The sequence below is a fragment of the Opisthocomus hoazin genome, chromosome 1 (assembly GCF_030867145.1).
Source record: "Opisthocomus hoazin isolate bOpiHoa1 chromosome 1, bOpiHoa1.hap1, whole genome shotgun sequence".
Taxonomy (NCBI): domain Eukaryota; kingdom Metazoa; phylum Chordata; class Aves; order Opisthocomiformes; family Opisthocomidae; genus Opisthocomus; species Opisthocomus hoazin.
The window spans coordinates 108,281,721-108,299,452 of NC_134414.1; the positions used below are offsets into that span (position 1 = coordinate 108,281,721).

General features: G+C 46.8%; 1 protein-coding gene across 3 annotated transcripts; it reads right to left on the reverse strand.

The window, feature by feature from the left end:
- Positions 1 to 4: 4 nt before the first annotated feature.
- Positions 5 to 12,370, reverse strand: IFNGR2 (interferon gamma receptor 2). 3 transcript variants are annotated; one of them, XM_075432593.1, is made up of 7 exons: positions 12,170 to 12,370; positions 8,895 to 9,021; positions 8,251 to 8,426; positions 6,152 to 6,300; positions 4,743 to 4,899; positions 3,552 to 3,706; positions 5 to 1,082 (listed from the first exon to the last, which is right to left on the reverse strand). In XM_075432593.1, the coding sequence occupies exons 1-7, from the start codon at positions 12,249 to 12,251 to the stop codon at positions 909 to 911; spliced, it is 1,020 nt and encodes a 339-aa protein (XP_075288708.1). In that variant the 5' UTR covers positions 12,252 to 12,370; the 3' UTR covers positions 5 to 908. The 3 variants fall into 3 exon arrangements, with proteins under 3 accessions (XP_075288708.1, XP_075288715.1, XP_075288725.1); XM_075432600.1 differs by having other exon boundaries at positions 4,743 to 4,896; positions 12,170 to 12,369; XM_075432610.1 differs by lacking the exon at positions 12,170 to 12,370 and adding an exon at positions 11,311 to 11,489.
- Between the last annotated feature and the right edge of the window lie 5,362 nt (positions 12,371 to 17,732).

Sequence of the window (17,732 nt, forward strand, 5' to 3'; positions counted from 1 at the left end):
GTGGTTCATTTGTTCTTGGTGCTTTATTGGACACCTTCCAGACCCCACAGGATTGTGATGTGAGGCTTAATTCGTAGTCTTGTGCTTTAAGGGACTCACAACCCGCAGTCAACTTTTCATTTGCAGGACTAATCTGAGAGTTTTTAGTGTCTGATAATCACTGATACATGTTACATAAATTCTGAGCAAAATTGTGAAGAAGGACTGTCTCGGTACAGGAGCAGATGATTAATGCTTCTCATGTGTGTGTTAGGAGGCAGATACCAGAAGCCCTTTACTGGAGCAGTTCTTTGCACAGGTTCATGCTGAGGAGAGTAAAAGACTACACAATTCCTTTTTCGACTGCCGTTTTTCTAGGGAGAAAAGAAGCTGCCACAGAAGACTGCGTGTACTTAAAATGATTCAGAAAAGCATACCAGGGTGGATATAATACACACTGAGTGCTAACACAGACGTCACAAATAAGGCAACAAACCAAAAGCCACTGTAGAAGTAATTCATGGTGCAATTATTCACTCTGAAAAATTCCAAGCTGTACTGCATCCTACTATAAAGTGCCATTATATCTCAAAGCTTTATTTCAATTGGGGGTGGGAAATACGATGACGTTAATATAACCATTTTCTAACCATCTGTCTGTCTTAAGGCAATTTAGTGTTCATTTCCCTTTCACAGTCCACTGGTTAAGACTCTGGCAGAACACTGTAGCTGCTGCAGCACAGCAGAAGCTGTTTAAACAAAGGCTCAGCGTCCACGCTGTTCTTGGGAAGCAACCTCTCACTCGGGGTTTGTCGGTGGCCGCATTGTGTCCAGAGCTCACCGTCTGTCCTGCCAGCAGCCACACGGCACCACGCTCGGGCAGGAGCTTCTGCAAAGACTTGGTCCAGGCACTCTCCCAGGGCTGCCACCTAAGTTACTTCGCTTTCACTGGAGACGCTGGGTGAGCGAGCGTGACCATCCAAACCACTGCCACAGGCTTGGCTTCCTTCTTCACAAAATACAACAGATACAGAATCGGGGGGGTCGGCCTCGGCGTAGTTGTCTAACGCCTCTAGAACAGGCATGCTGGGGTCTCGCAAGTACTGGAGAAAGGAAACAACAGTTTAGGTACCCATCCACACAACAGATGTGTCAGAAACTAGACCGACTGAGCAGGCACCACCACCTACAGGCAAGTTCCTTCAGACTGCAATTCACAGCAAGAGTTGCTAAATGTATATGCTAGTCTGCATTTCCCTGAACAAGGAGCAAGTTAAAAATACCTTCAAAGCTACCTTATTTCTGTGGGGGGAGAAAAAAAAAAAATGCAAACATCCCTTTAAGTGAGTTAAAGCAGCCTGCATTTCCTACTTTTTAATATATTTTGGGCAATATTCTTTTCATGTCAGTTCAAGCATATTGCTACTGGTTAAGAACAAACTACCAAAGAAAACAGTCACTGCAGCGCTGGGGAGATCTCTTCCCTCTGCAGGAATCTAGCAACTGCCAGCTTGTGTGAAGTGCCGATGGAGCAAACGAGATGCAAGGTGCTGGCTGGTTCAGTGTCAGGCAAGTCAGATCTGCATCTTTTTTTACCAGAAAACTCTAGTGGCATTTCTCTCTTGCAGTTACTTTTTGCTTTGACTTCCCCTCTGCCCCCCCTTTCCTCCAAAATTAAGTCATCAGCTTTACACTGAATGCATAATGAAAGAAAGGAGCATTAGAAAAAAAACGTAAGCCAGAGACAAAGCTTTCTGTTCCTCCTGCCATCCCCATATACTCTTATCGCTAAGGTGAGCTTATGTTTCACCGGGAACTGGAGCCATCTACCACTTCATGCACTGAACAACAACAACAACAATGCCAATGAACACTTTTTCCCTGATTTAAAAAAAATATTTCAAATAAATAAATGCCTGGAACACAGACGCCTTCACGTTGTTAAAAGACTTGACGTAGCTTGTAGTTATACTCAAAAGCTTGTCTGTACTGTAGGAGATGCCATCATCCGGCTGAGGTAGGATCACAGCTCAAGTCACATTTGTTGTGGAACAAAATTAACCTCAGTTTCAATTAAGGCACCACTTTCTCTGTAATCATAACAAGGCTAATGGGCAACAGGATCATTTTTTCAGGTGTACTAAAAGCAAATGTTTCATATGGGAACCTACAATACATCCACGTTAGCAAATTCAAGACATAAATGAACCTCAGCTTGGCTTTGCTACATGAAGGCGTTTCTGCAGTAGAACTGCTCCCTGTAACTCAGACGCTGAAAGCTCAGATCCTTCTGTAAAAGAAGGAAGTGCATGATTTTTCTGAAAATCCAAAAGAGTACATACCAAACTGCCTTAAAGTGATCGGTATTCTGTACTCACGTGTTTTAAGAGAAGCCCCAGGCCGCTTGATGCCTTTCAGAGTTTAAGAATTCTGCATATTTACTGATCTTCCTTCATTTCTTATCAGCATTTTGCCCAAAACCAGGCTCATCGTTGTTCAAGTGTCTACCTTTGCTGCATGTTTTACAGATTAATACAATTACTCTGGAACACATGACAATAGACTCTATTCTTGCAAGTCCTTTGCCTGAAATGCTGCACAAATTTAGTACCCTGTACAAGGATCTTTATTCCTACGTGAGATACACTTTGCCTGATACGCGATACAGCTGTCTCCACTGAGCCCCCATTAAATGGTAGCTGAGGTAGCATGTACAGAGAAAATTATTTACTCAGGACTCTGCAGAAAGTCTGGGTTCATTCACCCATACTTCTATAAAAATCTGGAAAAACAGCTCCACAATCGCAGAACTACCAGAGTACGGTGGACTACTCTGATATACACAAAGAAATACACCTCAAAGAGCTGCAAACAAACATAAGCTTTTAAAAACACAGAATTTATGCTGAACAAGAACTTTTAAATCAAGAACTTTGCTTAAAGACTACTTCCTGTTTGAATACTAAAAAGAGGAAGAACAACAGGACTGAAACAATATCGCTTAGTACAGAAATGTATGAGCTGCAAGGAGAAAAAAGTCCAAGGATGACTCATCCCAGTACTGCTAAAACTACAGGACAAAAAGAAAAAGCCCAGGAACATTCCCCTAGGCAGTCCTTGGTTTTCAAGCCAGTCCTTGCTCTTAAAACGATCAGTGTTCGCTTCTCCACCTCTGATTTCGACTCAGACACCTAGGTCCCAAGCACACCTTCTGCAGCACACACAAGCTTTTCGCTTCACATGAACAACCGCTCTGGGCCTGACAACTGAACTAAGCAAAGAAAGGGGTGGGCAAGGGGGTAGTCAAGGAACAGAGAATCTTGCTCCGGTTTCATAGGATGGTAGCAGCGTTTGTACCTTAGTGCACAGAAAAAACTAATTCAGTTGAGTGTAAGAGGAATGAAGTGGGAGATCATATATGAGAACAGTAACAGTTTACACTAAGTCAACAATTATTTATATCTATTTCCATTACGCAACAACTAGCTTTGTTCGTATTCACTCCAAGATCGCCACTGTCTTTCACAAGGGGTGGGAAGTAGGGGAGAGAAATATCAAATGTCTACACATACCTCTTCAAAGTGTAATGGGATTCCTAAAGGTGGCTGAGACCAATATTTAAGTGTTTTGTGGTGTCTCCACAGAAGAAACAAACCAACTGTTACCAGATTTACAAAAAGTAAGACCAACACAAATATTAGTATAATATATCCAGCTCTGGTTGCCTCTGAAAAAGAAAAAAAACCCACAATATACATATGGTAGGTTCATATTTATACATTAGCAAATGTAAAACAATACACAGCAAGCTGATTTACCATACTTGGCAATCAAAATATAATTTCCAAGGCTAAGACCACAACCCTACTAGAGATGCGCTCTAAACACCCGTGTTCAGAAGTAGCTTGTTTTTTGATTCCATGTGGAAGTCACCAGCCCCCACAAGCTTCTTCCCCTTAATCACACGGCCCAAGGCGAGCTTCTGCAGGGCAAAGGCAGAACTGCAGGAACCCCTACTGGCAGGCAAGTGGGGAACGCAGTCTGTCCTTCCACCCTCGGGCTGTCAGCAAGAGCCAGGGGCTTCTCTTCCCAAAGGAGCACCACAGCTCGGGGGCTGGTGACCAAGCGCTCGGTCAACGCGGCCCGGGAGGTCAGCTCCGGCGGGGCATCAGGAACCGCGCAAGCAGGCTTCACTTCACCCGCACGCCTCCCAGCGTGTTCAACGCACGCTACAGCTCAGCGGTGCCTGCGTGCTGGCGGTCACAGGGAGGGACTCAAGAGAGGGACAAACACGTTATCTGGCACGTGCCCTCTCCTCCCCTCCCCCTCTCTTATCTCGTGAAAAAACACGGAGCTCAAACTGTCAGAGGCGGAAGCCAGGCAAAGAGGAGAGGGACATTCCTGTCCTGCAAGAGGCAGTGGCGGAGGGAGAGGATTTGCAAGAGCAACACTGTCTCCTTCATCAGTGACTGCCTCTGAAGACCCAGTATTTGTATATTCTTTCTTTGCATATTTCTAGAAAGCAATACCCACAGCAGTGTTTATGAAGGAAAAGGACAAGGGGAAGAGTACAACGCAGACCCTCAATTACTCACTAAAAAATTCCTTATTATTTTGCCATTAATGACAACTGTGAACTACCATCAGTGGTGCTCTCTTAGCACCCCTGACAAATACGGGTAAGTGGTCAGTTACACAAACTAAGACTCATCTTCTACACCCACCCCACTATATACAAAGAAATAACAAAATTTGGTTTATACCACTGATTGCAGTTCTGTAACACTCTGGGACACTCTGCAGTCCAAGTAACTGGAGATGTGAATATGTCATCAATTCTACTTGAATACTAAAACAGTAAAGTGTCAATTCCTTTAGATTTCTGATTTTGAATAGTGTATTGCTCGTCTTTGTCTCCTGCTTAAAAAAAAAAAAAGTGTTACTGTAAAAACCAGACCTGTCTTCAACACAAATCCCCTCCCCATATTTAAGTTTATAATTCAAAAAGCATTTTTATTTTTCATAATTCAGCTTTCCCAAACAAGAGAAGCAGCAAAACATATTCCCACTGTCCCACCTGAATGCATTTGAAATTTCATTATTTTTAAACAAAATTAAGCCTGACCATTTAAAACCATCTATAAGGGCACAAACCGCAGAGGCACGGAAACTGAGGCAAGGTCTTATTTTACCCACGATACGCTGCTGGACGCTTTGATGCAGCTCCTGTAACAGCTCAGGCAGGGAGCGCAATATAGGAAGGGGAAGGGAAAAACGGGTGGAAGCATCGTTCACTGAGGGGCTTCCACCACCACCTCAGCTCCTTCTGCTGCAGAGGAGAGCAGCCGATGGGCAGTGCAAAACCTCCACAGTCTTTTGGGAATTTTTAACCCATAAGGGGCTTGGATACCAGCAGCGGTGAAGCCTGCAGCAGCACACAAGAGTGACTTCTCCTCTGAATCTCAATCATGAAGGTATTTTATGTGTGTCAGAAAAAATACACATTGGTGCAAGAGAGGAAGGAAGTGGAGGTGTTTCAGATTTAGCAAGGTCTTTGAAACCAAAGCATTTTTTTTTTTTTTTTTTTTTTTGAAGTGTAACTTCATCCTTCCCCTGCAACACTGGCCTGTCAAGAACACAACTCGCTGGGCCCCAGACAGCAGCGTTAGCACAGGACGAGACCAACACCTCTCAGCCTCAGCATGAACAGGGACACCTCATGCCTGTTTCTAATAACTCTGCCTTTCTCTGCCCTAGGAACAGGCGACATCAGGCCCAAGCAGCCTGTTACTGAAGCTGCCAGCACAAACCAGCCCAGCACAGGAAAGGAGGAAGAATATTTCAGAGTCCTCCAAATTGCCTAAGCAAACTTTGGAATCTAAATGCCTTTTTAAAGCCACCCTTGACACTTTGCGGATTCTCTCCCTCGACCCGCAATGTGATTTAACCTTCATTTCCTAAGGAGGAAAAAAAGATGGTTTTGAAAGTTTCATAATACTGCAACACCTGTGTCAAGACCAAATTAACTTTTTTTTCAAATGGTGACTTTCACAATTAGAGGAAAAAACGACAGTTTTCTTCCTCCATTTCTGCTGTTTTGCCAAGAGACACTGCCTCATATCTCATAGTCACAAAGGCACTGTCAACAAAACAAACTGGAGAGAATTCTTACTTTTTTAGCAGTACTTGTTGCGTTCTCCCAGTAGGACACACGATACTGGAGAGAGTCACCTGCTTCAGATGCAAAAGGGGGTGTGACACCAATGAGAAGTGAGTCGGAGCTTACAATCACGCTGTTCACTTCAGGGGGCCCTATAGTAGCTGCAAATAGACACAGAAAGAGCAGTGAACCTCTGGGATGCAGAACAGCTTATCATACTGTCTCCAGGTTTACTTAGATACTCTCAGCAAACATGCTAAATATCAACAGCTTTTTCTCAAGAAAGGGAATACAACATTTTCTCGTCTACTTAATGCATTGAGGTTACCTACTTCATTACAAATCTAAGGAAAGAGACGTGAAAGTATAAGTGAATTACATGATTAAAAAAAAAGTTTCCTGTTAACTTTCTGTGGAAATTCAGTATTCATTTGAATGTATCTGAATTCATCTGCAGTTACTGGTGATACAATTTTTTTTTTTCCTTCATCTAGCCTGCCACATACTCCATGTTCTCTAAAAACCACACCGTTCGGGTCAACAGATGGGAAGAGGAACTTGTTTCCCCCTCCTTGCTCTGATGTCTCCACCTGTCCCATAGGGTAAAGACGACGACTTCCTTTTGTGAAGTACTCCAAGATCTAAATCACAAATATTATATAAAGTACTGTCAGTCTTAACACATGAGGCTTGTGTGATCACAGGTCATATATGGTCATTAGTCATTTATCCTGCGTATCTTGACTTCTTTCACCAGTTAAGCTTATCAGCATTTGTAAAGTACTCCAGGATCTCAAAAAACCCCACTCATGCAAATATTACAGCTGCTGGCATACTAAAGACAGGTAACTATAAACAGTAAAAAGCAATCCTGGCATGGAATCATTGCTTATTGTACCCCAAAAAACGCAGCAGAACCTGCTCTGCCCACTCTTACTTCAGAGAAAATCAGCCCCCATGATCTTTATACTGGTAGAAGAATTTCAGTTTCTTTCTACTTCCTGTTGCTGCAAAACTGCAAACACTTTGTTGTGTGTCCTCACAAAATCCCAAAGCTCCCCTGTCCAGTGGGACTGACCCAAACATTACAGGAAGAGAAGAGCCTGACTGAGTAGCCCATGGTCTTGGTGTCTAGGAACTGATCTTGAGGGCGGTCACACAAGAACGATCACACAATGTTCTTCTTTTTCCCCCAAGTAACAGATACGCAAACACCCCTTCCACACGAAGCCTCTCCTTTGTCTTGTGTTCCTATTAGCCCAGTGCTTTCCTAACCCCCAAGGGTTCCCACTCCCAAACAACTCTGCACCACAAGCCAGGGGTATGTCAGCTGTAATCTTCAACTCGGGATTCAGGCAATTCCTCATCCCCACACTCTTTACTACTTGAGAAAATCCAAGATTTAGAACTGAAGTCACCAGGGAAAGTACCATACTCTTTGCAGCAAGGGCCACCACCGCTCCTCACCAGGCATGGGAGAACTTGAACTGAAGAGTTATTAACACATTCATCTGCTTCATTATCATTTCAGAGGTATTTTTAAACTCAGTATTTACTTCCTTCTAATCCTGAAGCCAAGCACAGCAAGACAAAGAGCATATTTTATAAAGAACAATATGCTTGCTCATGAATTTAACAGGATTTAACATGTGCGCTTAACCCTTCTACACTGTAGTCAGGACTTTATATTTATTAGACAAGGGATCTGTTCAATAGAAACAGGTAGTTTCTACTCAGCCTACACAAATCAAGGGGGTGTGTGCCTGCATGTGGCAGTGCTAAGTGGGGAAATAGAAAAAACGGAAAACTCTCTAACAAAATACACGTTGTAGTGCTTATAAGGCTTAACCATCCAAGAAATCTCCTCTGTTTCTCTTTCGATACCTGTTGAAAGAACACACTGATAACCCCACTACAGAGGAACTAAGCAGCATCAAATTCCTAGGGGCACACTGAGGCCTTGCAGTCTTTGTCAACCGAACACCTACAATTCTCGCACTTGGCTTTTGTAAATGCTAGCATCAAAAAAGCCTAGAACAGACAACAAACATTTTTTTTTTTAAAGAAATCTCCTGTAAGAGGGAGAGACTGAAATCATAAGCATCACTTACTGTTTCTCTCTGCCACAAATGGATCTGTCTCCACCCAGTCAGAAGTCACTTGCCCCAGCTCAGCCCTGACGCGCAGAACAACAGTCCAGCGCCGCTCCTTCAGCGACCAGGGAAAGCTGCACTCGGTCTGGGCGATGCGGGTGCAGTTCAGCTCATCCCACTGGTTAAAGGCGCCTCTGCAATGCAAAACAAAGGACAAATAAAGCACCAGCACAGCAGCGCAACTACCTGAAACGCGGTCCCTCACCACCTTGACAATTTTTGTAACAAAAAAAGATGTCACAAAACTACCACTTGGACGTGGGTTTATTCCACAGCCCTTTCAGCACCTGCATCTCCTCAGTATCCGGGAAAAATTTAAATTAACACGGGAGGATTTGGTAATGCTAAAATTATACAGGAAACTACGTAACACCTCTGGGTGCTCCTCAGGCCTTCAATCTTTTCTTGGTTTAGTGGATGTATCACAGGCTAAGAGACTGGCAGTCTTCAGAAGCTGCTCTCAGATATCCATAAAAGCATCTGTAACAGACAACTCATCCTTTCATATTTCTATGCTTATTCTTTTTTTTTTTTTTTTAAACCAATTGTATTACTGGATTGGAACAAAAGCAGTTTGGTTGTTTTTAGAACTATTTACTTACGTTTTAAAACAGACTGTATATAACACCAAGCCTCCATCCACTTTAACAGGAGACCACCTCAGCAAACTACGAAAGTTATAGGAATAAACCATCACATCCTTTGGTGCTGGTAAATGGGGAGAAGATTCTAAAGTAAGAAGAGGAACAAAAATAATTATTGAAACATTCAAGTACACGGTAACTAACTTTCAGTCTCCAAACTCCATCACCATACACTAGATTTTCACTGTTTTGCTGGCAAAACCATTCCTCCTCCTAGTTCCGCAAGTAGCAGTACACTTCAGCCCCTGCTATCCACAAAGCACCGAACTGCAACTTACCGCTTTTAATTATTCTACACAGAACGTAACACTGAAAACACAGAGTCCAGCACAAAACAACACCCAGCTGCTCCATGAAGCTATAAATTAAGGTCCACAGCCACCCTTCATTCATTACTGAAGCTCACCTATTCCAGGTGTTGGCATCTCGCACTTTACCACGTTAACAACTCAGGACACGTTTTTCCTGACTCCCTGCATCCCACTAACTTGTTTCAAAACACCAAGGTCACCTTACTAAAAGTTTCCAGGAAATAGAGGGCGAAAAAAAAAGCCTCCTCCTACTTAAACATCCCCAAGCACATAGAGCACCGTTCCACTCGCAAGCCTCTGCTGCAGGCATGCCTTCTTGCTAGCAGGAACGTCCACCCAAATTCAGCCACCTTACAAACTCCTGGGGGTGAACAAAGACTGCAAGCAGCTGGAGTCAGGAGGCGCGCAACACGAAACGGAGAGCGAAGAGCCGTGTCCCTGGCAGGGGAGAAGAACCACGTCCGTGCTGGTCCAAGCAGGGCGGACGAGGAAGCCATCCATCAGGACTGGAGCATGGCCAAGGGCCAGGCACCGAGCTGGGGGTGGAAGCGTAGGAAAAAACGAGCGGAGGGAGGAAGGGAGAAAGGAAGGGCTGGCAGCCGAGCAAGAGGCAGAGAACCAGGGCTGGGGAAATGGGGGCCGGCGAAGCAAAGAAAGCCAGAGGAGAAGCTAGCTGGGGGAGCAGCTGGAGGGAGATGTTAGCTGGCAAACAGGGCAAAAGAGCAGGTTGGAGGACCAAGAAACGCAAAGGACAGGAAGACGACCAGCAAGGAATGGAGACAGCCAAAAGAGAGAGACTAAGATTACTGTAAGCAGGCTGAGGGGAAGAAGACAGGAAAACGCAGGTATCAAAATGCCTTTAAAACCAGAAAAGCCTTGCACTTCTAACCACAGTGCTGCACCCACGCAGGAGGGAAGGGCCCTCAGGAGGTCTCCAGTCCAAGCCCCTGCCTTGAGCAGGGGCAGACCAGGCTGCTCAGGGATTTCTCCGGGCAGGTTCTGGAACCTCCAAAGACGGAGCCCTCACAGCCTGGCTGGGCAATGGCTTCAGTGCCTGTCTGTCCTCAGAGGGAGAAAGGTTTTCCCTTTACCCCTCACTTGTGTTTATCCGTGTAGTGATCCCCCCACACCATTAACCATACTGCGTCGACAGGTCCTAAGCTCAGAGACAACCATGACACGACATGATATCCCACATGACAGTATTTCCATTTTTTTGTTCTTAAGACAATAGTCTCCTAAGATGTGGTTTGTTTACTTTTACATAAAACGGATCAGAAGATCAAGCACTTCAGCTAAATTCTGGCCCCAGCCTTCTTTAGGAATATGGGGATAAAAACTTTAATGCGGATTAAAAAGTTGTTTATTTTTGATTTCTACATCTGATTTTGTTACACAGCACTATACAGCACACTGACAGCGCTATCTTTAAGGAGAGACATCATGCCAGGCTCTTAAAATCCTCCAAGTACAGGAAAGAGATGACACAAATCTTCATAAAGTTGCATTAAAGCCAAAGTTCAAAATACAAACTAACTAGTCAAGCTCTCCAGGCTTTAACTAGGTATTTTACTAGTTTCCTTGGCCTCAACTTTTGAGTAGGGCTCTTAAGTAAACACACATTGCCTTAGGCTACAAATGGATCATTCGGCACTGCAAACTTGTTTGAGATTTCTTACAGTTAAAAATGACACCTAAACTAATAATCTCTCGTGTACTTAAAGGCCACTAAGCAACGTTTTCTTCATTCAAGCAAAGTTTTCACTTTTCAGTCACGCAGATTCTTTCTCGCACTCTCACTACTGGTCTGGCATGTGGCAAGGTATCTCACACCATCAGCAATCCGCGCACTCAGACATCCGATCCAAACTCACTTTACAAAATTCAAGACAGCTGTCAGAACGAAACACAAGCACTCTCATTTTTTTTTTCTTCTCTCCCTCTTGGCAAAAACGAAAAAACAGTGAAAGACAAGGGCAGCTGGTTCACCTTCTCCTCAATCAAGACCGCACACTGATCATTTTGCCTTACATTAGTGTTCAGAAACAGATAATTTCCCCTACCAGCTTCAAAAACACTGAAAAAAAATCTCAGATCTGTGGCTCTGTAGGGGAACACCCAGGTCCTGTGCACCACGAGGCACTTGCTGCTGCGCTGAGGAGCTGCTTCCGTGGCGCACCGAAGGAACGCGTCCCTATTCTGGTTGCGTATCTGTCCCGGGGCAAAACCACCACAAGATCTCAACCTGACAAGAGAAGTCACTTAACTTTCTGAAATCGCACGCCGAACTCGGGGACGATCATCATCACGTCTGTACGACCCAAAGTAACAAAACGCACACTTCGGGCAAAAAAAGCACCCACGAACGCAAGCGGCCTGGAACAACCCAAACCCCCTCCGCCGGAGAAAGGCAGAAACGCCCGGTGCTTTCTCCCCGTCTGGAAGGTGGTCTTGCCGAACACCCTCTTCCACAGCACCCGCAAGGCTCAAGGGGTTTTCCCCCGACGCAGAGACCACCCTGCTCCTCAGCCCACAGCCCCAAGCTCTCGCACAGCCGAGCGCGAAGCCGCAGGTCACAGCTCGGCTGGGCCCAGCCGCCGGCTCCGCAGCCCCCGCTCCCGGCTGGCTGCCGGGCCCTTCCCCCGCGGCAGCCCCGCAGCACCCCGCATCTCGCTAAACGGCAGGGAAAAAAAAAGAAGTTTCTGGATGGATTTTTCCCACGGACGCGGCCGGCTCGGGGAACCGCGGGGCCGGCGGAGGAAAGCCGGGCCCGCCCCCCGTCAGCCGGCCAGGCACGGGCCGGGCGCAGCCGCGCCAGCCCCGCTCTCCCCACCCCCGCCCTCCCCCCACACCACCCGGCCCAGGCCCTCGCCCCGCCGGCGGCCGCCGCCGCCTCCCGCGCCGGGAGCCCGCCGCACCCACCTGCGCCCGCGGCCCGCAGCCAGCCGAGGAGGAGGAAGAGGAGGAGGAGGAGGAGGGAGGGGAGAGGCGCCCGACACGGCATGGCCCGGCCGGCAGCGCCCCGCCGCCCGGCCCCGCTCGCCGCCAGAGCCTGCTCGCCGGTCCCCTGAGGAGCGGGGCCGGCGGCGGGCAGGCCTGGCGGGGCCGCCTCACGCCCGCGGACCGGCCCCGGCTGCGGCTGCTGGCGCGGAGCGCCGCGTCCGGGCCCCGCTCCGCCCCCGCCGCCCACGGGGGGCAGAGCCCGCCCGGCCCCGCCCGCGGCGGGGCGGGGGGGGTGGGGCTGCGGGCGGGGCTGGGCGCGGTGCGGAGGCGCCGCCGGGCCTCGGAGGCCGTGGGGCCGTGCACGGCGTGCGGTCGGTGTGAGGAGGTTGTGCGGTGAAGCGGTCACGGTTCCCCGACCTCCGGCGGCTGCGGCTGGCGCCGGCCCGCGACGGAGCCCGGCCGCACGGCTGTGCCCGGGGCGGGAGAAGAACCGGGGGTGGTGCCGGGGGGGCCTCATGCCTCCCGAATTACTGCGGGTCTAATAGAGCGGTTGTTCCTGAGCAAACTCCCTCGGCGCGGGTCCCTTGTTTTTCAGAGCTTCGACGCTGCTGCAGCGCAGAAGCAGCCGAGGAGTGTTGCCATACGCCTGGAGCGCTGCGTCCAGCTCTGGGCTCCCCAGTGCCAGAAAGATGAGGAGCTACTGGAGAGAGTCCAGCGGAGGGCTGCGAGGATGATGAGGGGACTGGAACATCTCTCCTACGAGGAGAGGCTGAGGGAGCTGGGCTTGTTCAGCCTGGAGAAACAAAGACTGAGAGGGGACCTTATAAATGCTTATAAATATCTCAAGGGTGGGTGTCAGGAGGATGGGGCCAGGCTCTGTTCAGTGGTGCCCAGCAACAGGACAAGGGGCAACGGGCACAAATTGAAGCATAGGAAGTTCTGTCTGAACATAAGGAAGAACTTCTTCCCTCTGAGGGTGACGGAGCACTGGAACAGGCTGCCCAGGGAGGTTGTGGAGTCTCCTTCTCTGGACATATTCAAGACCCACCTGGACAAGGTCCTGTGCAGCCTGCTGTAGGTGACCCTGCTTCGGCAGGGGGGTTGGACTAGATGACCCACAGAGGTCCCTTCCAACCCTGACCATTCTGTGATCCTGTTTCCCAAACAAAGTCAAAATACTCTCTCTTAAACCCTTCAGAGAGAAAATAGATTTTATTAGTACAAGACTGGGAAGTCAGCAGAACTATGACCGGCGGGACTGCCAGCAGAGGAAACCATGCAGAGTGGGGGTACTTAAAACGTCTTTAGTTAACATTAATTAACTCATGAATTAACGGCTGAAGGCTCCCTGAGCGATGTTTACGCCATTGCCATCCGATTTCCAGCAAAAGGAAGGCAGGCAGGTACAGCAAGAGCATCGTGCGTGCAGAGCACGAGGTAAGGGCTGGGCAGCTTCGGTTTCCGAGTAAGCTTAGATGAATCACTTAATTTCGCCGTGGTTCAGCTCTTCCTCAGTCAAAAGAGAGATTCCTTCCTTTCTCTTAGCCACTGTATGACCTGCTCTTACCAACTGCAAGCTTTTAGGGCGAAGATCCTCCTTTTGCAAGGAGGTGCAGTAATAAAACAGGCCAGAATCCCAGTCAAAGCCTGCTAACGTCGACACAAACGGTAACAGCTAGAAAGGGGTATCAACAAAGGAGGGGGGAAAAAGCTGATGCTGAGAAGCCAGCTGGTTGGTTGGTTGGTTGGTTGGTTGGTTTTGAAAATAAAACAGGCTAGAACAGGATAGTAGAGATTAAAGCCACTCAATTATAGGTTGAGCTTGTTTTCTCCGCACGTAACACGTCTGACCTCTTTTTGAACCCTTCTGGGAACAGTGAGTCAACTCAGTCAAGCAGTGCTGTTCTACTGAAACCCCCCTGCTCCACAGGCTTTGCCTCGGGATTTCCCTGGCGCCGAGCCCATGCTGAGTCACAGATCCTTTAATCACGACATCTGAAGCCAGTGGAGGAATCTCGGTCGTGCGCTGCGAGCGTGGCTAGTGGAGTGCTGCCGGTGGCAGGTAGCCAGGCAGGTAGCTGGGGAGGCCGCTGGCAATTTCTAACTGTGGAACTTAAACAGCAAAATGGCACGTCCAGAAGGCATGTTAATTTTGGTGGCATCTCCAATTCACACATTAATGAGGCTTTGATTCACAGAGGAAACTTAGTTATATTAAAGAGCAACACAAAACACGAATTCTGAAGCGGGGTTTCCCTCTACCCTTGCACTGAAAGACACATATTTACTGTAATTGTTAGAGAAATCCCATAACCAATCACACGTGTTTTCCCTTTGCCAAACCAGACAGGAAACTTCTGCAGGCTTCTGGTTTTGCTCTAGCTGATCTCTCTCTTACCTTGAGCCCTTGAGTGCCAAAAATTACTCTCTTACAGTCCAGTAAGCTGTTAGGTGGGAAGTTGTGTCTTCATGAAGAAAGGTTAATGAAATGCATGGTTTTCACCATCAGTGGATGAGGGATGACTTCTTAAAACTGGTAGCTTAAGGAGAGCTGAAGAGAGAGAGGAGTGAACCGAGAATAAATAGTGATTTAATGAAGATGGGGAGGAGAGAGAACTGGAGTCAATGCAACATCTGATCCTAGCAATCAGCTGCAAAAGAAAAAAATATTAATCCACCCAGGAAATCTGCAGAACCCACAGGAGTTCAGACATAATGATGTGTATTGCTTTCTTTTCTTTGAGCTTAGGGAGCGAAACATTATGTTCATGTCAAATCAGAAAGCAAGGGATAAATTATTTTTTCTTGCTGGTCTCTTTCCCTCACTAAAAGCTATCCACATGAGAAAGTCAAAGGTAGCAAGTGAAGGTAGAAGGAAATAAATTTCAGAGAAGAAATAGCTCCATTTATCACTGCAAGTTACAGGCTCTTAAAATCACTGAGAAGTCTTGTATAGAATAAAAGAAAATTCATTATGGCACATAACTGCAACAGATTGACATAGTAACTCGTTTGGGGCATGTTTCATGAACGCAAACTGTTTTCTACTCTAAAATCACAGCCTTGCCAGTTACTATTTGCGGATGGTTGGGTTCACCCTTGTAAAACTGAAACCAACTTACCCATAAGAACACAGCTGATCAGCAGCAAGGCAATCACTTTCCTGCAGCCAAATTTCTGGCACAGAATCTTGAAAAAAAATTCAGTCCACAAAAGAGAAGGAATTTCTCCAAAAATAACACATAGATGGAGGTGAAATGCATGCCTTGTAAGACTCGGGGACACCTCATACATCAGGTTGATGATCGGCAGGTGAACAATTTTGGGACCACAGTGGTCTAAGAGGGAAATCAACCACCTTCCTTGTGTTCTTCCGTTACCTCTCTTCTAGGCATCTCATGTAAAGAACAAAATGGAACCATGGCCAACTCAATTAAGAAACCAAAAAACAGAAAAAAAGAAGAATCCCCGCCTCCCTGCCAATTTGTAAATGACCAAAAATTTTTAACAGGCACTGGAATTCATCTATGGTATTTACTCTGCTGATGGTTCGAGTAGCATGAACTTGCAGACACTTGCAAGATACGTCATTAATGTACAAGAAACAACACAAATGTACTGAGAACAGGAAACAAAAGTAAACACACACAAGAAAGCCCACTCCTATTCAAACTATACTTCAGCAAGCCTTAAACAAAGACTCACTTTGACAAAAGCTAACTCTTCAAACTCTGACCTCTTTACTTCCAACTCATGGTGCATGGCTCTTCCTGGAAGAGAAATGTAATTGAGTTGTTTGATACTGGTCTAACATGAAAAAAAAAACCTTACACGAAAACTGTACCATTCTGTTCAGACACATTTTGTAAACTCCCCCTGCAAAATTTGCTGTGGTAGCTCTGCTAACTTGTGGGAGAAAGCTGGAATGATCTGGACCCTTACCTGCAAACTGGGTTCTTTTGGTGGTAGATGGAAGGGTATTTAGGCATGTAAAGGGGCATCTCCAATTCAGCAAGACATTTTGGTTCTCTTGAAAGTTCCACTCCCCGTGGGACTTTCAATAACTAAAATGTTCTGGTCCCCTGCACCTGACAGACTGAGCCGTCTGCAGCCCGCTTCTGTTCGCAAGGGGTTTGTAATGGGAAACGTCATTGCATCGCAAATGGATGAAGACATCAAGGTCTTTGTCTTCCCATGCTCATATTCCCAATCTGCAGAGGCAGAGGTGGCACCGTCAAATATTACCAAGTTCAAGCGTTAAAAACAAATCAGGAGATTAAAATCCAATATCTTGATATTGGAGATAAAGATTAGATTGCATGTTTGCGTTCAGACATTCCTTGTATATCACCCCTCCTTTCTGCATGAGTGTTATAGGCTTGTGTGGTGAGGTTTTGGTAGCGGGGGGCTATAGGGGTGGCTTCTGTGAGAAGGTGCGAGAAGCTTCCCCCATGTCTGTTAGTGCCAATGCCAGCTGGCTCTAAGACGGAGCCGGCTGTGATCCCTGGCCTTGCTGGACTTGTCAATGCAAGACAAAAGACATGCTTGGACTCAGGTGCCAAAAGCCGAAGAGTTAACAAAGGGAGCAATTAACTTGCGCTTATCTTATCAGACAGCAGTGAGGGGGGTTGGCCCATCACTGTAAACCCAGTGATCTGTGGGGCACAGCAGAGGCCGCACAGCCAGAGTTTGCTTTGGATAAAGAACAGATGGCCCCTGAAAGCGCATACCGAGATGCCCACTCTGAAGGCGTGTCACACTGCTGAGTCCTGCTTCTGACGACACGACGTTCCATGCCAAGAGCCAATCGATACACAATAATTGACTTAGTCCCACCTCGCAAAAACATTTTCAAATATATAAAATTGGCACTTGAAAACTCTCTTTGGGATGAAGAGCCAAGCGAGAACTTTACCTGACAGACGGGTTGACAGGCCTGAACCTTTCTTTCACCCCCAAGAAGGGATGCCTTCTTGGTAAGAGTCGTGCCTCTGACTTGGTCAGACGTATCCCTGGGAACACATTGTTAGCCAAAGCGCTAAACCATTACCTTTGAGCTCAACTTTTGTAGACAGTGCATTTATCAACGGCAATTCTAAATCTGTGATACCTGTCACTTGAATAAATTAACTATTGTTTCAACTTTGCGAAACTGCTTCAGTGAAAGTCCTTGGAGGGGCTCTGACAGGCCAGTTGAATCTGGTAAGTGGCCACACACTTAACCCTTTAGACATAAACTGTTGACCAAGTCTGGGAATAGGAGCAGATCCATCTGCACCTAGACTCTACTCTGAGACGGAGTTTAGAACACAAGGGGGTCTACTCTGAACCTCGTGACTCAACGGGAGGGCTCTGCTTTTGCTGCTTCTCAGACTCCGTTATGCCTTTTAACGCAACACCAGTGCTGGCCAAGGCCAAGCCCATCAGTGATGGTTGTAGCACCTCTGTGATAACATATCTAAGAAGGGGAAAAAAATCCTGCAGTGAAACGGCGGTCAAGAGAGAGGAGTGAGGTGATGTGAGAGAAACAACTCTGCAGACA

Coding starts and splice junctions, on each gene's coding strand:
- IFNGR2 (XM_075432593.1), bottom strand. CDS start 12,251: ATGCCGTGTCGGGCGCCTCTCCCCTCCCTCCTCCTCCTCCTCCTCTTC. Junction 8,427..8,894: donor TATACAGTCTGTTTTAAAAC/GTAAGTAAATAG, acceptor TTTGCATTGCAG/AGGCGCCTTTAACCAGTGGG. Junction 6,301..8,250: donor ATTTGTGGCAGAGAGAAACA/GTAAGTGATGCT, acceptor GTCTATTTGCAG/CTACTATAGGGCCCCCTGAA.